Source organism: Leptidea sinapis, chromosome 14 (genome assembly GCF_905404315.1).
Source record: "Leptidea sinapis chromosome 14, ilLepSina1.1, whole genome shotgun sequence".
Taxonomy (NCBI): domain Eukaryota; kingdom Metazoa; phylum Arthropoda; class Insecta; order Lepidoptera; family Pieridae; genus Leptidea; species Leptidea sinapis.
The window spans coordinates 13,058,349-13,084,644 of record NC_066278.1 but is presented as its reverse complement, the minus strand read 5'-3'; the positions used below and the strand labels follow the sequence as shown (position 1 = coordinate 13,084,644).

The 26,296-nt window shown below is 32.2% G+C and overlaps 2 protein-coding genes across 4 annotated transcripts; one reads left to right on the top strand and one right to left on the bottom strand.

The window, feature by feature from the left end:
- On the bottom strand, positions 1–23,334 carry LOC126967953 (nose resistant to fluoxetine protein 6-like). The gene is made up of 12 exons (XM_050812668.1): positions 23,083–23,334; positions 22,021–22,327; positions 20,148–20,339; positions 19,504–19,583; positions 18,620–18,813; positions 16,510–16,624; positions 8,063–8,277; positions 7,110–7,403; positions 5,388–5,577; positions 3,134–3,276; positions 2,427–2,535; positions 1–2,208 (listed from the first exon to the last, which is right to left on the bottom strand). Exons 1-12 carry the CDS (start codon positions 23,267–23,269, stop codon positions 2,048–2,050), a joined length of 2,187 nt encoding a protein of 728 aa, XP_050668625.1. The 5' UTR covers positions 23,270–23,334; the 3' UTR covers positions 1–2,047.
- Positions 9,913–24,958, top strand: LOC126967982 (UDP-glycosyltransferase UGT5-like). 3 transcript variants are annotated; one of them, XR_007730103.1, is made up of 6 exons: positions 9,913–11,029; positions 11,638–11,866; positions 13,237–13,453; positions 13,878–14,214; positions 22,695–22,944; positions 23,996–24,958. XR_007730103.1 is itself a non-coding variant. In XM_050812732.1 (4 exons), the coding sequence occupies exons 1-4, from the start codon at positions 10,118–10,120 to the stop codon at positions 14,158–14,160; spliced, it is 1,641 nt and encodes a 546-aa protein (XP_050668689.1). In that variant the 5' UTR covers positions 9,913–10,117; the 3' UTR covers positions 14,161–15,542. The 3 variants fall into 3 exon arrangements, 1 of the variants encoding a protein (XP_050668689.1); XR_007730102.1 differs by lacking the exons at positions 22,695–22,944; positions 23,996–24,958 and adding an exon at positions 14,728–15,542; XM_050812732.1 differs by lacking the exons at positions 22,695–22,944; positions 23,996–24,958 and having other exon boundaries at positions 13,878–15,542.
- The last annotated feature ends 1,338 nt before the right edge of the window (positions 24,959–26,296 follow it).

Below are 26,296 nucleotides of genomic sequence, written 5' to 3'. Positions count from 1 at the left end.
TTCTATTTATTATTTCGAATAATATTTATTTATTTACACAGGACTTAATAAATAACAGACTTTATATAAAAAATAAAATAAAACTTAAGTAATCTATTAAACTATTAAGATTTTTTCAATACAAATAGTATATATCTTGAAGATCGCAGTCGGCGTCTTCTTGCTAGTCAATAATACCAACGCTCACTTATTTATTTAAAATGCTTGTGGTATTGTCATGCATAAACATGAACTAATGTGACTAAGGTACTACATGAAGTTCCATACCCTTTTTCAATGTAATGAGTGTAATGTAAGCAAATATAAGTAGGTTTTAATATATTTTGCTCTCCAAAATATCCATGAAACACCAACATAGCTGGCTCTTTATTTACACGTTGTTTCTTCCTTCGTTACAATTCAGAATGATTATACTCTCATCAAAAAAGAGAACTTTGTTCAAAGTAAAGTTTGGGTGCAATACTTTTTCGGCATATTTTAAGGACATCCTCTTTTTTATTCGAATGCCTTCTGATAAGTACTTGCAGTTCTGCTTTGATTTTTTAAAACAAGTTTAATACACATTTTGAAATTATAATATAAAAGTTACATGAAGGGCGTAATACGGTAATAAAATATTCATCAGTATAGCTAAAACAGCTAGAAGCACAAAATTTGTCTGTGATGTCTATTAATTCTCTTAACGAGATTCATAATATCAAATTATTAATTATCATTAAGTAGGTAAAAATACTATGATTCTTTATAATATATATTGTTTTCCTACTAAACAGATATATAATAGATAGATTTTAACACAGATAACGAAATTAATATTAATAATCTAAAATAATAATCATTGTATAATATAATATATGACGACAATGAAATGTGCCAAAAGCGTGTTTTACTTAATGTTAATTTTTCAACAAGTTAACAAAATTTCCAACAGTAATAAATTATTTATAGTGATCAGAACACACAATATTTTTTTCAAATTTATAAAAAAATTTTCAATACCTTATATAAATTAATTAATGTGCCGTACTCGCTTTTGACGCCACGCGTACAAAATAAAATGTCGCGCGCACACCTATTTTCAGCGTTAAATTAAAATTATAAATAATGGAGATAGAGTTCCAAAAGTTCGGAGTTTTTTATTGGAAGTTTCCTCCTCTTTCAGAATCTTTCTTTTTGAAATTTTTGAAATATTAATAGTTTATGAAATATTAGCAAAAAACGAAATGCCATTTATTTTTTATTCTATAATTGTTTATAACTTTTGCAATTTTTTATGTGCTAATACACGCTTTTGGTACATCTAGGCGTCATTTCGAATCCAATGAGTTATCGCACATAATTTTAAGAGCAGTATCTCTATTTTGTACCATTTTCAACTTGTCGACTAGACTAACAGATAAATTATAAAATTAAATGCTAATGCACTCTTATTTCAATAATAAATAATTTAGTTTGACTTAGTACTTATTGCTATGTTAACGGTGGTGAATTTTATTTCCACAATATTTCTCTTCATCATTCCTATTGAAGCGTATACGCTTATCCATATAACGATGAGCGTTTGGTAAAAATAAAGTGGAAGCAAAACTATCAAATTGTACGAAACTGGGGAAGTAGGAAAAACAATTACTTCACTATTAGATATCCGACCATTGAAGCGGAGAAGAGAGCGGACAGAGGATTGGAGTTGCGCTGTGCATGGGTTTACCAGTAGGGTTGCATAAAAATGAAACTGAACTCCACTCCGCCTTAGTAAGTCCGGAAAGGAATGCTCCTCCGTAAATCCAATTCAATCATTTAAAGTAAGCAAGTCAACAGATGTGAGGAAGATGCACATCCGATTCAAATTGCTTCGCTTCAATGGGCAAGCGCAGTCTGAAACATTGCTTTGTATCACTCCGTCTCAATTTTAATTCTCCGATCTACTTGAATGAACAGGCATATTTCCATATTCTTATAATATATTATAACATTCACGAATTTATCCACTATCACAATTTTAGTAAAATTAAATGTTTCAGTCCAATAACCAATTTAATTGGTGTCATCATTGTTTACTCTTGTCAACGCTTTTTTCATCATTTTCTTTTTCATCAGGCTCAAAGGCTTGATTCACATTGCCACCATTACTCGCTAGAGGTGGAGTATTATTTTGTCCATCGGTGTTTTCCTGCGATTCCTTTATTAAAGGTTTTTGATGAGGTGGCTCTAAAACAGTAAATTTATTTTACAACCAATACATAGAAATCTGAAGTATATTGAGAATTTTGTAGAGAAATAAAATATATAAATGCTATTATATGGCTCCATTCCTCTCTCATTATACTACGTATTATATTATCCCCGGACGTAAGAATAAATATTAGTATTGTAAGCAATGAAAGACTCGATCACTTATAAATATTCACTAATTTAATTATACTTACTTATATCCAATAGAGGCTTGAAAAGCATCGCAATAGGATAATCTATGAGTGCCGTTACGAGGATAGCAAGAATGATTGTTAGGCTGAGGAAGCCGACAAATCTAAATAACTGAAACAAATAAATAATATTATAAAAGCAAAATGAATTTACACATTAATACTTTTATAAGAATAAGCAGATAGTTGATTACAAAACATATTGTAAGTTTTTTTCAATCATCAATCGGTATTCAATCACTTGGTGCAAAGATAACTCCAGCCATTTTATATCAGTCATCAACAGTCATGCTATCACTTATTTGTAGGTGATCACTCCTCACATCTCATATCAGTCAACGAATTCATAATTCATTACATTTATGAATTAAAGGTCGTACATTAGTTTTAATAATACCTAGTGTCTATAAGGTGAGAGTGTAGGTGCATTATCCTAAATTTTTTTAATATAATATATTTGTATTTAAAAGCAGGTAAAACAATAAAATGAATGAATAAAATCATAAAATTTCTTCATTCTTAAGGTGCGAGAACATTTACTGCCAATAGAAATTTTCTGAACCTTATTGCAATTTGCAAAACTAAACTTTTGGGACCTCGGCGGCTGTTCTTCTAGGCTGATACAATTAGCACTTGCGTTCATTCAAGATTTTACATTAGATAGATAGAGATATAGATAGCACTAATATAATTACATGTTTTATACTTACTGCTGAACCCACTGTGAAATAGACAGGATCAAACGCGGATGCATAGTAAGCAATCATCATTGAATAATGTACCAAATACATCCCGTAGGAAACTTTAGCAGGGATCTTCCATATTTCTAAGCATAGGAACCAGTTGATTGGACCTGTAAATATGTAGATAAATTAATTTTCTCCTATACTTCATATTACACGTAATTAATAGTTACATATTTAAAATAAACACTATTAAACATCAATTTTAAAACAAAGGAATGAAAAAAAATTTAATATAATATTTTTGAAACATTTTGAACTAAATCAAATTTAAAATCTTAATATTACAAGTCATATTATTATAACATATGTGACGCTATTCATGGGTAATGCAACATTTTATAGGGCTTACCACAATATTATTTTAGGAAATAAGTTCGACAAATAATATCAATATAATTTATAATATAATAATATCAATATATTTTATTTATATTATAATTTATTTTTATGTTCATAGGCACATAAGTGAATTTGCCAGAAACTGTCATAACCATAATGTTAATACCAGAAACAGACATAAACTGATACTGATGATGCCTACTACTCGGCTAAGTCGAGTTAGTAAGTCTTTTGTGGGGCGATGTATATGCTTTTACAACAAGATCCCAGAAAATGTTCAAAACAAAGGTGTTACGTTATTCAAAAGAATTGTTAAAAAACGTTTGTGTGGTAAAGGTTACTTAACATAAATGACTTTCTTAATGATACCACAGATTGGGAATGGAGCGACCACCCTCAGGCTATTAAATAATAAGTTTAATTGTACAATGTTACTTGAAAAAAAAAAGCCCGCTGAGTTTGTTGCGCCCATTCTTCTCAGGCCTGAGGCATTCACTTTGGAATGTGTGGTAGTTTTTTTGACTTTCAATCAGTGATTTCACATCCTATTTTGAATAAAAATATTTAAATTTGAATTTGAATATTACTATTCATAAGATAGTAAGATCAAGATTTTCTCTTGGTTATTATTAAATATGTTCAAGACTGTGCACATTCAGATTACTGTCAGAGAAAGAGTGGGATAATTTTTGTATTAACACTATTTTCTACATCCTTCTAGTTGGTGTAAAGTTACACAAAAAAATATTCCTCAATCAATGCGCTTTCAGTACATTTATATCATGCAACACTATATTGATCTCAGATAGTAATAAATTAGATATTTTTTTTTTGTTATTTGGAATAACGATAATTCAGTAGCGATATCTAAACATAGTAATAGATTGAAGTGTTTGTCAGTGACGCTTATAGCTTTCATCATTATCATCGAATCACACGGAAGACGCTCACTGCTGGACAAAGGCATCCCTATTATTATTATTAATTTCCACACTATTCCGGTGATCTTGAACATATCATCGGTCCATCTTGGGGAGGCCTACGAACACTGCGACTACCGGTACGGCCACCATTCGAGGGCAGTACTGCCCCAACGGCCGTCCGTCGAGCTATGTGCCCTGCCCACTGCCACTTCAGCTTTGCAATCATTTGTGCTATTTTGATGACTTTGGTTCATCTACGGATCTCTCCACTTCTGATTCGATCTCGGAGGAAACTCCAAGCATAGCCCTCTCTATTGCTGTTTGAGCGATCGTCAGCTTTATAGTTTTTAATTAATTCAAATTAATTAACACAAAGGTTGATCATAATCAACCTTTGTGGCACTTTCAATGACAATTTAATAAGGACAAAGGATTTTTTTATTTTTATTAAATTACAGGCCTGAAACTCTCTCAACGTATGTAATTTTCCGATGGAGTGAGTCTTAAGGTCGCTATATAATAACATCACGCATGGAGTAATTAAGGAGTTGATTCTTACGGTGGCCATTTCGTAATACGGCATGGTATACATAATAAATAATACTAACAGAGTTCCGCTTGGCGTGAAACACGTTTTCTCAAAGATGAGACCTAATTAAATTGGTTTTTCGCCTTTAAAAACCCACGTGCAGTAAATTTCATCTAAACTTGCAAAATATATAGATAAATATTGTGATAAAAAATTGCTCGTTAAAAATATACAAAAATAAATTCAAAGACTGCGGACATTGATATTTCAGTATGGCTTTTATTTGTTTTGCTTGTTTATTCTATTTGTATGAAAGAAGTTTGTTAGGATCGTGGAAAGTGAACGTCTGTCCGTCCGCATACCCTGACCTACTGGGACACAAGCTATTGTTTGTAAATATGATTAAATATTTAAAAATAATACTAACCCCCGTAACCATTAACACAAACAAATATAATCCATCCCAAACTTGCTGCCCATATCGCGCGAGAAAATGCGTCGATCAACTTGGATGATGTCTGGTTCTCCTTCCAATCAGGTTGGGTGTGAAGATAGTTGAGGTAAAGCATCAGATAGGTCATTCCGACAGCGACCAGGGTAAAGAATGCAGATATTACCTAAAACAAAGAAACAAAACACTTTTTAAAGGACTAATAGGATAAAATAGAAAAGAAATATATCTGAAAGAATAAGAAATATATAAACGTCACGAAGGTACATAAGTTCGTAAAGGGGCTTTGGCATAGAAAGAAGAACTAATAAGATATTCCCAGCCCATCTTTTAAATCATATAATAACAAAATTGCTTTAGTACAATACAATTTTAAGTTGCCTGCGCAGCACCAATCAAGAACCATGCATTATTATCTTCTTTAAAATCTCCTAAATCTGCCGGAAGACGTAGTGTTTGTTGGTAGGTCGGTCGGTAGGTTGGTATATCACAAGATAGACCGATGATCTGGTCAAGATCGCCGGAATACGTTGGATGAGGGCAGCGCAATATCGATCGCCATTGCGATCTTTGGAGGAGGCCTTTGTCCAGCAGTGGACGATTTACGGCTGAAATTATAATGATGATGATATCATATGCTATATTATAGTAAGTCTTCTTTGTCAAGTTAGCTGGTATTTTCCTGTCAAATTTAACTCCGAGAACTATGATGGAACCCATAACCTATTAGATGGCACATACAGTTTATTATTTCTACTAAAACGCGTAATATTAATATTAGCAAAAGTAACAAATTAATTAATTAATTTGTTTTGGTGTTTCACGTGCTTTATAATCTTCATGGTTTGTGAGCGGTGCCTTGCCCTCCCCAGAATAGGATGGGCTGCCTGATTGAGAATGATTCCCGAACTCGGAGAGATTTTTCAACTCCGGCTACTGGCCCTTCCTTGAGTAAAATCTATTTCATAATCGATGACATAATCCGATTGGGTCAGGCCCGTTAGTGCTGTCGTTTTAAGGTCGTAGCGTGAATCCCATTCATCAAAGAGCCCTGAATTTATTTCAAATTCTTATATTTTTATTCAATATAGGATTTTAAGTCTCTGTTATATAATATATAAAATAAATTCCTGAGACATGAGAAGAGAGGGCGCTAGAAAACCATCGTGCCTGTTATTTTTAAATAAAATCTCATTATAATAAAATTTACTAATTGAGCTGGTCACTCAATACCCAATAACCAAGGCATCCTTAGCAATGTAATTTTTTATAGTTTACTTTTTTAACAATTTACAGAAACATTTTTAACAAATCTTTTCAATTTCGTAACTTAATTTGTTTGTACAATTTTCTGGGACGGGGGGGATGGATTGTGATAACATAACATGTTTTAAATAACGTTGGTGTAATAATAATTATGTAATAAAGTGTTTAAAATAATGATTATTTATGCTAAGCTAATGTGTCTATGTACATACATAACATTATCAAGACTATAATATTGAGAGGCAACAGTTAATACATTAACTTATTTAAATTGTTTTCTTATTGATTCTTTAGAATCCAGGTTATGCGTTCCTTGTATACACCTTTTACGCAACCCCTGGGCTTGGAACGTCGCTTATCTTCTCACTCTCTGGGGACGCACTAGGAAAAGACATAAAGTTCATATATAAAATAAATTAAAACAATACTTACTCGTGACATTTTGACCTTCTTATTCCTGTAAATGCGAAGAATATATCCAATAATCATACCAACGAAGAATGGCGGTGAACGGGTTAATACATTCACATAGTACTGAGCGTAGTAGTCATTAGTACTATCGACGAGAAATATGTAAAGAGTAGCAACTAGTAGTGATACGGTAAGTCCTATGATGAGAGCTGACCAAGAAGAACGCTTGCTACCACGTAACAGCCAGAATAGTACCAACGGAGATATTAAATGAAGCTGAACATCTATTGCCAGGTACCACGTTACGCCAAGGCACTAAAACACAAATAATTAAAAATAAAACAGTGACTTTCATATACCAGTTTACAGTAAATGAAATAATTTAGTCGATATATTTTATAGAATAATTAGAAACTATAGGTAAGGGTTAACTTTTTATTTTAGGGTATGTGGTAACATAGAACTTATAAGTCGTCACTGTATTCTAAACCAACACAGTACCGCATGATAAATGGTTTGGTGAGATAGCCACAAAAGGCACTCTCATATGGATACTACTAACCAGCTGTCGTTGAAGACATTATAGACGTGTTCATAGACAAAGGAAATGTTTTGCAATAGTTTTGAGTCTCAGCATGCATTTCTATTTGATAGCAAATATCCGGATACTAAAAGAATTAGTAGGTATAAAGAAACTAACATAATCTTAAGTTGGTACTACTAACACTTTTATGAGTCTCTGTAACATTCATAAATATATTATTATTATTTCTATTATGGTTATCTCAAGTTTTAATCTTGTTAATTTTAACTTTAATCTAAGGCAATAACACTTTACCAAATAACTTACCAAATGAAAATGGAAATCTTTAAGCAATGTTGTTCGTTTTATTGTGTAATATAAATGGCTTTAATTTCCAGATATTGATATAAAAGAATACTTTAAATATATACTTATATATTTCTATACTTACAGCTTGATGAGGATTTACAAAGTTCTGTATGTGAAGAAGTGTGGTCCACCAAAATGCTCTACACTTGTGTACGTTTTCGCCAGCTATGTACCAGAATCCACCATCGGATATTCTATTGTATAAAGAAACTTCAAAAAGTATAACTATTGCCAATATTGGAAACATCCTAAGTAACCGTCCCAGGTAAAACTTGTGCAAATTCATCAAGAGAGACTCTGAAAATATTTTTTTTTCATAATATAATTTTTATTGTTAGTGTGTATTGACTAAAAAGTGAAGATTTTTTTATCGAATTTATGATTTGGGTAACGTGATTTTGACTGGCTAGAAACATCAAATAAAAAGTGTTTGGCCAAACGCTTAAAGTATAATTGAAATAAACAAACAACAGGATATGGTCAAAATCTACCAAATACATAATATTCCATTGGTGACGAAATGATAAAAGAAATAAAATTGACGAAAAAACCTAATTCCCACATTTTGCAATTTCGTTAGCAATTTATGACCAACATTGAACAATAATTAGTTATTAGAAATTCCAAACCGAACTAGTAATGATAAGCATCTCGAATTTTTCGGGATCTAAAACTCTCTGAATGGCTTGTTCACTTCCATTGCATAGAGACATTGCTTACCAAGTGGTTGTTATACCGTAATTATCAAGTAGAGTCTTCCCAAGAGCTGCTTAACCTGATCCCAGTCGTCAAATTCTACCTTCTCAACACAAACCACAAATACAATATCATCGTCATCATCTGGTGGTGTGAAAATACACAGTATGGTTTTAAAGGCAGTTTTTTCTTCGTACAACCAGGTTATGAAATTAGCATTCTTGCATGTTTCAAAGTTAATACAACACAGGTCAGGACAGGACGATATTCTAAAATGCCGTAATTCCTCTAGTGTTACAAGAGAAAGTGGGCGGTGATCATTTAAAATCAGATAACCCGTACGCTCATTTCTTTCATGAAAAACAGAGCTTCAACAAAAGTGAATACACCAACCGAAAAGGCCGGCAACACTTTTGTAGTTCTTCTGGTGTTGCAGGGGCAGCGGTGATCAGTAACAATTAGTAGTTTGTGATTATGATTATATTTATCAGAGTAATTGAATCACTATTGAATTTTATAAGACAGCAAAATTATTGAAAAAAAAACAGAATTTTGATTTTCGTATCTTTTTTCTTCACGTACACTATACGTGCAATCTGAAACAGGTGTTTCTTCAGTAAAACCAAGGCATTCTTAATATATTTAATTTGTTTGTTAATTTCTAAAATTAAAACTTATTTAGGCATGTTGGAAGCAGCATAGAATGAAGATAATCACTGAACTATTTCGCAATCATGTAATGCTTTATCCATGTAAAACAGCGCAATAGATAGAATAATGATTACTGGGTGTAAAAAGTAATTATGTTGATATAATAATTTCTAACAAAAAGTACTGAAATATTTCCTAATATTTATAAGTGTTCACTTTTTTTCTCCAGTCCCACGACTTACAATATTTTTTCTGTGACGTTAATAAATGTTCAATCATTAATTCAAAGCAATTTGTGGCTTACTATAAATTCCAAGTAGTTTCATTATGTATTATAATGAAACTATTATCTATTATCAAGAAAAATTTTCTATTCATTTAAAAAACTTATATTAGTTGTTGTACACTTACTTACTTTGTTTTTGTTGTTTTTATCAATCCAAACTAGATTATAATTAATTTTTGTACAAACTTCATACGAGTTAAATTGAAGTTTATTGTACTTATGTTTAAAAGAAACCATCACCTTACTACCTACCATGTAGATGTTTAAAAAGTATATATAGTATACTTTTTAACCTCGTACATTAATTGATATTGTAATAAAATGCATATGCATAGTTTCACTAAGCAACATATTTTCCAACTCAAATTTTTTTCCTCTTTAAATCGAATGCCGACATTACTGCTACAATTATCATAAATTTTGACCTTGTTTAAACATGTACGTACAGTTTTTTCTAATTACTTAAACATTTGTTTTTACACGGTCCATTTAACATTATATAATATGTACGTCGTTGTTATTTTATCAGGTTACAGTTTTATTGTGTTGTATTTAGAACTCGTCGAGTGGAGGTTAGACGTGATGTTTCTCAGAAGAATATTACTACTTATTTTTTCACAAACAGCATACTCAGCACGAATTCTTGGACTATTCCCATTTCCTGGACTAAGTCATCAAAAGTCATTTGATCCATTGATGATTGCACTTGCAAAGAAGGGTCATAATGTTACTGTTGCTACATTCTTTCCATTAAATGAAAAACCAGATAATTACGAAGAAGTAAGTCTGGAAAGCCTTGGAGTTCTACGATTGGAAATGCTCAACATCGGAAAATATGAAAATCCAAGTGGCATTTATCGAGTACCATTTGTTGGAAATATTATAGACCAAGTGAATCAGTTGACGTACTACGGAAATGTTGGTTTCGAGATTTGTAAGAAGATTGTTAAATATTCACCATTTATAGAAAAAATGAAATTTCAGTACGATCTTGTAATAACTGAACATTTTATAAGTGAATGTATGATGGGTTTATTACAAGCTTTTAACATCACTGTACCAGTCATAGGAATGTCTTCGTGTTCTGCACTACCGTGGACATATTCAGAAATGGGTGCTGAGAACAATCCGTCATTTGTTCCAATGGTGACTACATCATTTTCAAGTCAAATGATATTTGCTCAACGTGTGGAAAACACAATCATAAAGCTAATGTCAATGTGGCACCGCCGAAATTTTATAGAAAAAGAAAAAAACTTCATAGAAGATTTCTATCAGAAAAAAATTAATCATTTTTACTACAATCTAATATTTCTTAATGCATTTAATGTTCTTCATGGAGTCAAACCACAAGTGCCGGGACTAATCGAGATTGGAGGCATCCATTTGGAACCTTCAAAAAAGCAACTCCCAGATGTAAGTAGATGATTTTTACGTACTATTGCTGATGTATGTATGTATATATGTAAGTATGTATGTTACTATAATATAATATTATCTATTCATATTAATTTACAAATTTTAATACATTTATTGTAATACATTAATTGTTAAATAATAATAGAAATTTCAAAGTCTTCGCAATAATTAAAAAATAATTCAATTCAAATAACTTTAATGCAGGCCTTTAATCTATCTGGCCAGGGATCTATGGATTTGTTGTTTGTTTTGAATGTTTTATGAATTGTTTTCTATGGGAAAAAATTGCTACATGTTCTAGAGATTTCGAAAGAGGCTACTCGGCATGACGCAACGGTTAAAACAGGCCATATCTTATAAAGTCCAAAACGTTGATAAACCAAGGTTTTATAAATATTTCTAACATTAAACCTCTCAAAGTGTGCTGAGTAGGTACTTAATTACGTGGGTATTGAATGAGACAGATGCGTCACGATCGAATATGTAATGCTCTTTCAGGTAAAGTTGGCTTAAGTCGCCTATAGAAGTCTCTCTTGGCGAACAATATTACAAAAAATTTAAAACAGTGGTTAATAATACTAAAAATAATTATTCTTTATTTGCAGCATATTGCGAAATTTGTCAATGAGTCAACCGACGGCGTTATTATATTTAGTTTAGGCTCACAGACAAAATCTACTTCTTTATCTGAGAAAAAGCAAAACATGCTTATAAATGTTTTCTCAAAACTTAAACAAAGAGTGATTTGGAAGTACGCTAGTAGTGCAGAAAATGGAACGTTTTTGGGAAACAATATATTAAAAATTAAATGGATGCCGCAGTTAGATCTTTTACGTAAGTAATTATTGAACTTTCAAAAGCGGCCATTGGCAAATTTTTGTTACAAAAAACTTTTCGTACTGTCCACTCTATGTCCATACACACAAATACATATACGGCGCTGGTAGACAAACACTAATGTGATGAACAACATGACTTCATGAGTTAAAGATCGGTCGACACATATCGTTTAATCCTTGTCGACTATATCTCTACGAGCTTACATAAAGTATGCCAGGTTGATGTCCTGTACTTCGACTTTCGAAAGGCGTTTACCTATAGAAAGACCTTATAGTCAATAATGACATACTACTCTCAAAGCTTGCAGCCATCGCCTTTGTCCCTGGACTTCTTCGATTGCTCGGTGACTACTTTAATTCAGTAAAGTTTTTCATGGTAAGATCAATGCTTCCGAGTTAAGTCATAAGCTGTGTCGGTTCTTTGTGTGGACATGAACTGTGTGCTGTTCCGCAGGGGCGCACAGTAGGGCATGCACAGTCACCTATATCCCACATCCTCACCGCGCTCAACGATTTTCTGAACGCAAACCTTAAGTGTGACTTGTTTGCGGATGAATGGACGGAAATAATGTCAGAATGCCTGAAGTACTGTGAACAAGATGAATGACTCTATTGTCTTTAATTAATGTTATTGATGTCTATGTCGAAAAATAAATAAATAAGTATAAAATAACGATGTTTTAGAAGTAGTAGTAAAGTTGGGCGGTCCCCATCAACCCAAGGGATAAGGCTTGCCACTTGGTCTGGATATAGTCTATTACATACTTAATTGCCGTTATAAATCTTGATTGAACCAAATTTGAGCTCTACAACCATTGTTAGTACCAGATTTCTTGCATATACAGTTCTACTATCTAGTTCTATGTGAAAGATCTGATTAATGTCAGAGCTGCGCGCTGGCTAATCCCGGACGCGCATTATAATGCATCAGAATTATGTTTTCGCTTATAAATCTTCTAATAAGTACCATACGCGGGTCCATAATCGCACATTAATACAATTAATACAAGCAAAGCACATTACACAATACAAAGCACATTAATACAAATTGTAATTAAAACAATTTCTTAAATGATAAAGCTGTGAATGTAAAGTTCAAAGAGTAGCTATGAAATTCTCGCCTTCTTCTTATTAAAGCTCCAACCTTTTCCGACTGGTGGTAATATTATGATTTTTGATATTCGTAAGTGTAATGCATTTCTTTTCTTTGATTTTATTGATTTATCTTTTCTTTTGGTTTCAATACACTTATACTAAATTTTTTGGTGTTATTAACCCAGCCTATTTTCCAATTCTAATTAAAAATTCCATATTTGCCTGCTTTATTCTACACTTGTTAAAATGTATTTTATTTTTATTTTACAGAGCATGAAAACGTTAAAGCGATAATATGTCATGGTGGGAATTTGGGTATGATTGAAGCTATATATGCCGGAAAACCAATGGTATTAATTCCAATTCTAGCTGACCAAAGATCAAACTCTGCTGCAGCAAAACAGGCAGGTGTAGCTGAAGTGCTATCCTTAAAAGATTTTGATGATCAAGATTTAACCAATGCAATACACTATGTCCTTAGCAAAGAGTAAGTATGTTATCAACGATAAATTAGTTGTTTTTTATATTAATAATAGAAGCTATTAAATTATCTTATGATTCTACGATGGCTAGAGTTAAGAGCTCCTTCAGTCGGCTGTCCTGGGGTAAAATCTCGTTAAGGACCGCTGTAATATTTTGGTGGAGAGTAGGGGATGGGCTCCGGTCCTCGACACTATCCTATGTAAAAAATATAAGCAGTAGGCCACTAGTTCACGTCGGTTTTCTGTGCGACTGTTGTACTTAATCCGTACGAGTCTGGCCTCATCGTGCATAGGACGGCAGCGTGATTCTATCACTTCTAATTGTTCTTAGTCACCTCATTCGACACCTTTGGGCCTGGGATTCCCCTATTCCTTTTTTGCTCAAGGGAAACACACGGTAAAAATATTAATAATAATAAATGCTTGCAGCGTTCAAGAAAAAGCTAGTGAAGTTTCTCAAAGTTGGCGTGAAAGGGAGAGTTCACCCTTAGATACAGCTGTATTCTGGACAGAAAAGGTTATACGATGGGGTCATAAATTACAATTGCATTCACAATCTAGAGATTTACCTCTGTATCAATATCTTCTGATAGATATTATGGCTTTTCTATCTGTATCGCTTATTTTAACTATAGCATCTATTCTATTTATATTGAAGTTGATACTTATACCAGTTAGATCTTATATGTATTCAAAAGTTAAGTTGCAGTAATAAGCAATATACAGAAGTGTAATATCGATACTAGAAAACATATTATGTAATCAGGTAAGTGTCGCAACGATTTATGTTTCAATTTGCTTAGAATAATAGCTGTTGTTGAGAGAGTTTACCTTCTTTGAAATGAAATATTTTTTTTGTTTGAATCGTGGTAACACATTTATTAAATTATATTGTAACCCGAGCCGTTGCATCTTGCGGTGACCTTGACGTCGCTTGACGCTAATAGGCAATCTATTCATCGCGCGGTTTGCCACTAGCTGCCCGGCCAGAAGTTAACAATTATTGGTAGATGCACAGCACAATTTGCCAATATGTCGGCATACAAATATTTGACTGTCAATATTGGAATTTTTATATTTATGCGTCATAAATACACATTGCATAGCTATAATTCAATAATAAAGTAAACCACCAACTTGTACCACTCTCAAATAATAACTTTTAAATACCATTATTTTTGTCTAAAGAATTCTTTTAAACTATAGAAACATTTATCTATTAGCCATAATTTTAATTTTTTATGCATTATTGTTTTAGACATCTCTCTAATATTTTTAGAAATACATTAAAGAGCTCAATACACATAACATTTGCGTTATTTTGATGAAGCGCTGTTATGGCATCAAAAGGCGAGTTGGATCTCTTAATCCTAGTATGGAAAAGTCCTTTGCTGGTTTAAAAAGTTCACCATGTTTTTAATGAACAACCTAATTTCTTATAATATAAAGACTAGTAAGCGTTAACAGACGATACTTTTTGAATAATGGTCTACACGATTCTAGAGTACTGACATTCCATAAAGCTCTTATACACTTTTTTTGTGCCAGAAAAACATTTGAAAAATTAGTGAAGTTTAAATATATTTGTTGTTTAATTTTTTTAATCTCCAAGAGAACTTACTATAAGCGATACGTGCATGCAAACTAATCAAAGAAAAAACAAATTATATCGCAATGAAGTCACAGATGATAACATTTGAGGCCGATGTTTACGCATAGATAGATTTATGTGCAGTTCTCGGATCACCTTTCATATTATTATTATGTATAAGGCGCCTGCATTTCTCTTGGTGTTAATGGCGATCGACCCCAAAACCCATTATCTGTGCTTATAGTAAATATTATATAATATTAAACAAGAGTGGGCCAGGGTGCTAACACAAGTTGAATGCCACATCAGTGTTCTTCCTCGGCGTCAATGAAACTATGTTAAAAATTTAATCTTGCTATCCTTATATTATCATATACCATTCATTTACAGAATACATTATTTAAATTTGTTATTAAATTTTAAGAAGAATTATGGAAATTATTGTGTCCCTACAGTTAAAAACCCCTGAAGAATAATAGAATATAGAGATTATTTACCAATGATTTTTGTTTTAATGTGGACAGTAATAATTACGATACACAATTTCATAAGATACCCATTAAAATAATATAATATTATGTAAAAATACGTTGGATGAGGGCAGCGCTACACCGATCGTTGTGGAGATCTTTTGGGGCAGACCTTTGTCTAGCAGTGGGCGTCTTCCGGCTGATGATGATGATATTTCAAAACGATTTTTCTTATGTATCTAAATGAACATTATATTAATAATATTAGTGCGTAAGAAAGTACAAATGAGTGACTTTCCGTCTCATCATCAAAGTTAAAGTCAAATAAACTTTATTCAATTAGGTTACTAAAGTGACTGGTCAGTCAGTTAGTTAGTTTTAAATTACTTAATCTACTATAGGATCTGTAAAAGTAGAGCTAGTGAGATGAACATACAAGAAACTCAACGGCCACTCTTTTCAATGGAATAGAGTTTTTTAACAATAGCTATATCTATATATATCCATAACAAATTAGTTTGTAAAGTGCTGCATCTAATATATGAATCATGTTTGAATAATATCAAATATTTCATAAAACGTAATAAAGAATAAACTGTATAAATATAAATTATCGTATATTGGATATATCAACCTTTAGAGATTGAATTCATTATTTGTGTGAGGATGCTTCGTGAACATGATGGTATTGATTACTGTCATAGTTATTAGTAATTGTATCCAACAAATACAATTATTTATTAAGTATAGCATGTCAACTTGGCACCACAAACAGCACCCATTCACGAGTTGACGCATGGACCAGACATCCCTCCCTTCGCACATATTTGAGGGAAGAAAACGACCCGGCACACGAAGCCACCGCAAGCAATGCCGTCTAAATGAGTATGACGAACTCTCTTATAGCATGATGACTACAATATTAATGCCCACAAAGCATGTCCATAAAAAACCTATAAACATAATATTTAGTTATTCTAATACTTCAATAATTACTTACTTGGTGTGAATTTGACGTAACCGATGTAAACGACTAGTAAACCACTAAGCATGAAAAAAGTATCGACAGTAAGAAGAGCCCCAGTCACCCAAATGTTTTGAACTTTTTGCTGCCACTAAAACAAAAGAAGGTATATGTTACAATACATTCTCAAAAATCCAATCAAATTAAAATATTTTTATCCAAAATAGGATTCAAAATCACTTGTTGAACGTCAAAAACTATCACCCATTCAAAAGAGACTGCCTCAGACCTGAGAAGAAAGGGCGCAAGAAACTCAGCGGGCTATTTTTTTTAATATAAAAATATGGATTACAATGTGATATCGTACAATAAACATTTATAATTAAAGAGTCATTAAGAAAATCGTTTATGCTATGCTATAGTAACCTTTCCCACACAAACGTTTCTTAACAATTCTTTTAAATTTCGTAATACATTTGTTTTGTACATTTTCTGGGATCATATTGTATAAGCATATACATCGCCCAACACAAGACTTACTAACTCAACTCAACCGAGTAGTAGGCAAAACAAGTTTATGTTTGTTCCTCGTGATATGAATGTCACAGATTCTAGAAAATTCCTCCTGCTTTTGAACATGCAAAACATTATCAAAAACGTATTGAGAAGCAACAGCCAAAATGTTTATTTCTTTAAATTTTTCTCTTAATAAATCGCGCGAATAGCCCTCTTCTGCAGCACAAAGATGGTATTAATGTCGGCCGCACTGTCCCATAACAATATACCATAGGACATAATACCATGAAAATAACTAAAGTATACTAGTCCGTATCTGTGTCAGTTAACCGCCTAATTTTCTTAACCGTATCAGCTGCAGAACTAAGCCTATTCGCCAACCCTTCAATATGGGGGCCCTATTGCAATTTGGAATCAAGAGTAATGCCAAGAAATACAGCAGACTCAACTGGTTTTACCACCTCCCCGTTTAATAAAATATTCGCATCTACATTTTTGACATTTGGCGCGGTAAATTTAATATATTTGGTTTTATGACTATTTAACAATAAGTTATTGGCGCTAAACCAGTACACGATGTCAGATAGAGCATTGTTTACTTCGTCATATAAAACTTGGCTTCGTTTCACTTTGAATATAAGTGAAGTGTCATCCGCAAACAATACCACCTTGTGTTTTTTTTCTACAAGGTTCGGTAGATCATTTATATAAATTAGGAAGAGGAAGGGTCCTAGAATAGATCCTTGTGGTACCCCCATACCCAGAGGAGTCCCAGGAGATCTCCCGCCATTCACATCGACCCTTTGAATTCTATTATTTAAATATGAGATCAGAAGATCGAGCGCAGATCCTCTTATACCATAGTGACATAGCTTCCTTCCTGACCAGCGTTGAATGTTGAACATAATCAAAACCTTTGGATAAATCACAGAAGATACTAAGTACATTCTGTGATTCCTCCCAGGCCTTAAAAATATTCCTGATGAGTTCAAAACCTGCATCCGTAGTCGAGCGTCCCCTAGTAAAGCCAAATTGTTTTATATGCAGTAACTTATAAGTGTTAAAGTGAGTAAGCATTTGGCTTAAAATACTTTTTTCAAAAAAATTTACTTAGGGTCGGCAACACTGAAACAGGGCGATAGTTATTCGGGTCAGAAGTGAGTCCCGATTTAAATATTGATATAATTATACTATATTTTAGAAGGTCAGGAAACACGTCATGTTCAATACAGCTATTAAAAACTAGTGCTAGATATGGTGCTATGACGTCAATAACTGAACTTATTATTTTTACAGATATGCCCCATATATCAGCAGTTTTTTTCATTACTAAAAATCTGTAAGTTTTAATTATTTCTGCTAGGCTAATAACACTGAATTTGTCCTAAAGGTACAGAGGGAGTCAGTCCTAGTCCTCAGTAAAACTCAAAAAGAAGAACGAAATAATAATAAATAGAATTGATTCAATACCATTATTCTCTCAATATTTCATCTCAATCTCTACGAAATCGACAATTACCACTCTTTATAATTATTTTGATATATGTTTACTAGTAGTAATAGAATACTAAGAGCTTTCAGGTCAATCTATACCCACGCTTTATCATTATAGTCACTCAGTTTAACATACCTCAGCAATATCAATCATGTTGGCTCCAACATAAGGTATGATATAGAAAGTATGTCCAAGTACGACCCAAATAATTGCAAGTGCTCTTATTCCATCCAAACATTCAAGGGTCCCTGGTTTACCAGAACTACGTAATAAATTTGCCATGTTTAAGTAAGCGGAAAATAGACGAAGTGGATGCATTCGTTTGGTACCTGAAATACATTTTTCTTGGATTATTAGTTGTTGATATTAACAATAAGATGTTAAAAATTTAATTATTGATTGTTAAACTGGAACTTCTAAGAATTCGCTACCCGGTTGAGATTAAAGATATAATTTATTGTTCAATAAAACAACTAATTGTACGTTGATATTAAGATAATTTTATTATCTTGATTTATATTTTTTATCATAATATCGCTATCTTTCTTAACATAATGTTCTGTGCTATTGATGCTTTTCTCCGATGAATGAAATAGTCTGTGATATAAAAACTTCATTAATTTAGACGGTGCCAGAGTCACTCAGATTCCCAATCACATAAAATGCCAATTTTGATTGCATTATTTGTCTTGGCCATGCTTTGTGAATCGCCTTGAACTCCGAGTGTAAATAAGAATCACCGAAGAAGTAGTGGATGGAACTCAGTTTGTAATTTTAAATTTAAATTAATATTATACCTCCCATGTGAGTCCTATCATGACATCGAGGGGTTCAGTTTTGCCAAGAAGGAATTAAAAGATAATTATATCACGAAGCTTATTATGGGTCCATTCGAGTCTAAACATTTTATTTAGGATACATTTTAACACATTTAAATTTTAAATTGAAGCCAGAATAATGAGTTACAGATTTTAGCAATAGTTTGTTGCTGATATAAAACAAAACACCTATCAACTTACTTCTTTTGAGGTAACATAGATGATAAAGGTCATATGATGTGCTTACTACTATCAAGAAACCAATGACTGAGAACAGCACTCTGAAAAAAGATTTGTTCACACATTAAAATTTATCTGAAACTCTATATTAATATATACTTCAAGAAAACATCCATTAAAACATTATTATTGTACTGTAAATAATACAAAGCTGTGATTCAACTTAAATCGTTTTGTGTTTCCAATCATTCTCATCATTTTATTAACCGTCATCATTTTGACTTTAAAGTGACAAATCCCAATATCAAACTAAAGAAAGTTAAAAATAAGAAATTTTACCTAACGAGCTCCATAAAGTGACTGAATGAAGTGGTTGAGTTAAGGTGTGACACTAGGTTGGGTCTACTACTGATAAATAGATTAAACCAATGAAAAAATCAGAAAAACATTAATAAATAATTTTGGTAGCAAAGTAGAAAAATAAACGAAACGGTAAACCGATAACTGTAAATCTTATTTTAATTATCGTATTTCCATATTATTTTATTCAGTACAAGTAACAGTTAATATTTGATGTCATAAGGTCACAGATCAAGTCCTGGATATAATAATTAGCCACATATTAATACATTTTCATTTGAATGTACAATAATTGTAATACTTACATAGCTACATAGTCCCCAGCTACCCAATGCCTATCATTCGGCAGTCTGCACATATTATCCTCATAAACAAACCCATATGATGTGATATTTAATATACTGTTAATTGCTTCATGTGTTGTGCATACCTTCGGTATGCAAATAGCTAATTTCAGCGCCAAATTTTGAAAGGTAGTAGTATTATCATTTCCAAGCCTGCAAAGAGTTGTAATAATAACATTAAAACTTTGTAAGATACATAATATGTTTAATCCTTTTTTATGTGTATTGTAACATAAGAGTGTCTACTTAATTTCTAATAATGTTAATTATGTATGTTATGTAATAATCTATATATATAAAAGAGAATGTATGTTTATATGTTCCCTAATAACTCCTAAACTATTCGACCGATCTCAATGAAATCTTTTGTAATAGATTCGTTGAAGCTCAAGCAAGGTTTACATATATAATTTATATGGCAAAACAAAGTTTGCCAGGTCAGCTAGTGTTGAAATATTTATTTATACGTTCCATATATATTATTTTCTTAGTTATAATTCGAGAAGCCAAGATTGAAAGGAGTAAAGTAAAGATAATAGATGCGGAAATATTTTAAAAGTTTACTATTTTTTAATTGTAGCAATAAAAAATTGACAATTATCAAAGTTTAGAATTAGGGTAGCAAAATAGCATTTATTTACAACATTTCCGCCGTTATCTTTAAATATTTTTACTGTTGATAAATCTGGACAGTAAGTATTTTATGACACGTTTCAACGATAAGTGTTTTAATCTGTGAAAAGATAACAACTATTTAAGACTTTATCAAAAACACCTGTTTACGAGTTGTACAATGCGTTTAATAGCGGTCGAGATATACTGAAATGCCATCAACGTCTTTAACTGAAGTAAGCATAGCAAAAGTGAAGAAAATAATGAATGAAACTCCACATCCACAAGTTTGAGAGAGATAGCCATTGTACTGCCTGCATCTCACGAGTTGATCCGTATCAGTTTAAATAATCACTTGGGTATGAATCATTGAAGACGTAGTGTTAGTAACCCTCCCACAAGATTGACCGACGAACTGGTCAAGACCGCCGGAATAGGTTGGATAAGGGCAGCACTACACCGATCATTATGGCGATGTTTGTGGGAGGCCTTTGTTCAGTGACGAGAAGTGGTTTTTCGAGTTTGAAATCCAAACTAGTCAAAAAACTTCGGAGTGGTGCCTTCCAACTAAACTGAAACCAAAAGAAAACACGCCAAAATCGATAAAAATTCATGTTGACTGACTTTAATTGCCTATCGCGGTGTTGTCGATTTCAATCATAAAAGGCCATCATTGTAAACAAAGTGTTGACTAAGAAGTTGAAGCACCTAACAAATACCACTGGGCAACTACCTTATTCACCAGATATGGCTGCAGTCGACATCTTTCTTTTTCCTAGACTCATATTACCCCTTCTTGCCACCCACTTTTAATCGGTAGAAGATATAAAATAGAATTCGTGACGTGAACTAAACTGGATTCCGGTAAAAGCGTTTAAAAAATTTAGCCTAATTGTATCGTTTCTGAAGGAGCATACTTTGCCTGTTACTTTATTGAGGGTGTAGAATATTGCATTGTATGTATCTAATATAATAATATAATATAATATAATATCTAATATATAATATCAAACCATAACATATTTATTGAGTAAATCGTATACCTATACATATAATTACGAACGATACATCAAAAATGGAGGCTAGAGATCTTTTATAAAAATATAAATGTGCCAAACGTTTTACAATGAATTAATTAATTTATATTATCAAAAGTATAAAACCTAGAATTTGGAAATCGTATGACTGCCATGAGATTAAAAATATGCAACAATATACACACCTTGAAGTTGATCCCAATATATCGGGTCCAATAGATAATGCATTTCTTAATTGAGAGTCTTTTAATTCATTTTGTTCCAATAATTCCAAGTACCCGTCCATTTTTAATGTATCGGGGTCAAATATAGGCCATTCAATTGATGGTATATCAAATTCTTGATTTAAAGGTACATTGATTAAACAATATTTTCCTTCAAATGTCATATCTAAAGCATCCTGCCTTATGGATAAACATTGATGATAGTTTCCAATGTCTCTCAAATTTCCTTTTAATATTCCTTTCGGCGTTCGCGCTCCTGCGTCCACAACTAAAATAGTTTTCAAATTTCAACAGGTTTACTTTGGCTAAAGTTTTCAGCTGCACTTTATATAGTGTTTACAATACAAATAAAACCAAATAAGACAACATTTTGAGGAAATTACTCGTAAGTTTAAAAATAAACAATTGTTTAGGCTTTGTTGAAAACTCTTTTAGCGTATGTAACATATTATAAAACAATTACACAGGCCAAATGATATTTTATACCTCACTTTTCACTCGTGATATTATGTTATGTTTGTTTTTAGATTTGTTTCCGCTTACTGCTTTTTCATATAGACAAAATTAAAGTACTGCGTTGGCGGAAAAACATAATATAATCCATAATTCATTTTAATTTATAATATTGATTTAAGGGTTTCAATCAACGAGAAAATGTGACGAAAACGAGATGATGCCAAAAATACGCTTTACCAAACTCGTTAACTCATTTCGTCTCACATCAGAATTCGACAAGTCAAGACATCTCCTGAAGATGCCTCGTATTGAGATGAAACACATTTCGAATTGGTGAAAGACAAATCTTAGCGGAATTAACATTCAAGAAAAACTCATATCATTTGAATCGTTAAAAACTTCCTGTTGGGCATTTCCATTCATCCGAAGGTAATGAATTCAATATTTATATGAATGATTTATCCATCAAATCTCGACAGATCAGTTAATTTTGGCTTATGTGCAGCGTAACTATAAACATATTCTGATTCTTTTAATTTCAGCATGCATATATTTTTTTTTACTTACATTGTGTAAGAATTCCAATATCCTCAATCATCATATGATGAAGTTGTCGCTGACACATTTTTTCATCGAGAACCCGTTCATGTAGATCTCTATCAAATGGATATAAATTTGGAAAATCATCCAAATGCAACCTTGCACACGATTGTGAAATTAATTGAAAAATAATAAATAAAATATAAAACTCCATCGCTAACGCAAAACGAGCTAACACTAATTCAAATTTCGGGCATCGACTCGTTGAAAGAGATAGCTTACCGATGTAATTACAAAATGCCATATATACTCAACTATCTTATCGGGTTTCCAATAATCGTACGACTACATGTGAGGGTATTAGCTTACTAGATGTTATTAAAAAGAAAATTAAGATACAACATTACCAGTTTCTTGCTGTACCAATAAATATTCAAATAGATCAGAAAATAGGTGTGAAAATATAAAGAATTTAATAATGAGAATAAGATATCCAGATACGCTAAGCAATGACAAAAGACTGTTCTAACTATTTACAATAAACTGTCTGTATGGGCGAATAATATTTCTTTAAAAAAATATAATCCTTTATAATTTTTAGAATAATTTTTTATCCCTCCATAATCCATAATTCAGCGAGTCAACAGCTCCTGAACATACTTCGTGCAGAGGCTTAACACGTGTCGAATTGGTTTTAGAGTTTTAAGTTACTAAAAATTAAACACGGTCGTTCTTTTAAGGATCAGTCAGAGCGTAAATTGGTAATTTTTATTTAACATATTTTTATTTAATATCACATTACGAATAAAGATATAAAAGCAACAGTTATTTTTCGTATTGTTCCCTAAATAATAATAATATATCTTGCCTTGATGAGATTTTCTGAACACACACTACTTTTTTAATGTTATATTATTTATTTCGAATGTTATATTTTTAGAAACGTTGCAACCTTCTGAGTAATAAAAAAAATACACTTGGCGGGAAATCATTTGTAAATTGTTTTTTATCACACATCAAAGTTCTACGTACGCAATGAAAATGGAATTAAGTCGAATAGATGTTAGAGCGATGATTTTTTAATGATTTTAAAAGTTCTCTCTCTGCGCAAGACTGTGCCGCTTGTTTTCAAAATGCTTTTGGGAGAGAAGCACCTTGCTTACCCTATGGTTTCCCCTGTCCCCCCAGGTTTGCTAAATTTGAGAGAGGTTGGGTTTCTTTACATGACAAATTTCGTGAAGGGCGGCCTTCAATTGCCGTCAATGAAAATGATGTGGCTACTGCTAAGCGGCTAATTGAAGAAACCCGCGGATTACCTATGAGACAATTCGAGGACTATTGGGAATTGGTATGAGCAAAATTTAGAAAATTTTACATGAAGAATTTAAAGTTCGGAAACTTTATTGTCGTTGGATCCCTCATTTGTGAATGGGTGTTAAAAATGAGAACAGGCCAACAAGAGTGAGGCAGGCGAGAAACGTTGGTAAAAAACTTATCGCATTCTTTTTCTCAGCTACGGGTGCTATCTGCACAATTCCACTTGAAGATCAAAAGAGTGTGAATTCTACCATTTGTTTACCAGGGTGTTAAAAAAAATCGCGAAAGACGACCGAAAAACCGCGTTCTCCTACATCATGACAACGCTTCTTCACACACGGCCAACAAAAGTAAGTCATTATTAGCTTCCGAAAAAGTACAACTCTTCACCCATCCTGCACATCCTTGACGCGTGTGTGATTTCTGTATTTTCCCCAAAATCAAAGATTTGATGAGAGGTTTCACTTTTACCAATTCCGAAGAGGCAGTGATAGAGTTCAATCAGCACGTAGAAAATCGCATGAAAATATGTTTAAAATGTAAAGGAGAGTATTTTGAGAAGTAATAAACAACATTTTGGTTATAACATATTGTTTTTTTAAGTTACGCAAAAGTTTTAGTGTGACCTATGTATATATTGTTACAAGCCTAAGTAGTCATTTTGAATTGAATCTTTTATTTATTTAGTATTGAGACTTCAATAATTAAATAAACATTAGATTTATAAGATTACTTTATTACGTCATAAAAAGTAAATGCATATTTATTTTTCATTACATGTTAGTATCTGCCATTGACTGATAATTTATAACAATAGATTTCGTACGAACATAATTTAACTAACAAATTAACACTATTTAGTTGGAATTTTTTAACTAAATTAACATACACATTACATGCGAGAATGTTATCGGAGATAATAATTTGAAAATAAGGAGTTATATTATACGAGTAGAACCAGTAGGTATATTGCAATGTTAAACAGTTATCTGTTAGTTTTAAAATTATTCTATTGAATATGCAATAGCGTTATTACGGAACTATATGCGCCATAGCTTGTGACAAAGGTAGGGTACCCAATGGCCATAGTATCAACGGTACTGGGAGAAATAGAAAACTGAGCAAGATATAAAAAAATATTGCTAATTATATGCAACTTTCATAGACGCTATTACTTTCAAGAATTGCCTTAATTAATTAATGAAGTGAAGCCGATGAGGAAAAAGATGAATGTATCGTTTGGAAAATTAGAAAACAAATGCTGAAAATCCCGAAAGAACCTGCTTCAAAAATAGTCATACAGGACGGTCGTATTCCAATACTCTTTAAGATGAGCGCAGAATTTTAAAAAACGGTGCTAATAATCTGGAAAATTTGTATATAAAATAGTGGAAAGCAGAAAAACATCAATAATAGAATCATAAACTTCATTGGGGTCCTCAGATTAATATAAAGTAGGTAACTTCATTAAAGTATTTGTTCAAAAATGATTTAAGCGACTAATGAACACAGGTACATATTTTGTCGAGGACCCGAGGCCATCATATAAGAAATAATGCGTAAAAGTAAGTGCAAAATTTATAATGTGATTCACCAATATGTAGTTTTATAATCCTTTGTTAATCTTTTACGATACCTAACATCTACGCAATTAAAATAATTGATAAACTCATGATTCACAATCAGTTATTTGTACATTCATTATCGCTTTAATAAATAGCCTTATTTATTTGTTCATTCAGTTTTTTTATTGCAAGTCACATTAATACAAAATTTTGGTACAGGTCGGGTACGGATATGTGCCGTACAAAGAAATAGTAATATTATATAGAGCTTAGAAGCAAAATATTGTTACTAGATGAAGTAGGTTTTCCAAATAATATAAGAAATATACATCTAGTTGTATCTACAATATAACTGTAAT

Coding starts and splice junctions, on each gene's coding strand:
- LOC126967982 (XM_050812732.1), top strand. CDS start 10,118: ATGTACGTCGTTGTTATTTTATCAGGTTACAGTTTTATTGTGTTGTAT. Junction 11,030..11,637: donor CAAAAAAGCAACTCCCAGAT/GTAAGTAGATGA, acceptor CTTTATTTGCAG/CATATTGCGAAATTTGTCAA. Junction 11,867..13,236: donor GCCGCAGTTAGATCTTTTAC/GTAAGTAATTAT, acceptor TTTATTTTACAG/AGCATGAAAACGTTAAAGCG.
- LOC126967953 (XM_050812668.1), bottom strand. CDS start 23,269: ATGGAGTTTTATATTTTATTTATTATTTTTCAATTAATTTCACAATCG. Junction 20,340..22,020: donor ATATTGGGATCAACTTCAAG/GTGTGTATATTG, acceptor AACTCTTTGCAG/GCTTGGAAATGATAATACTA. Junction 2,209..2,426: donor CAAGCCTCTATTGGATATAA/GTAAGTATAATT, acceptor TTACTGTTTTAG/AGCCACCTCATCAAAAACCT.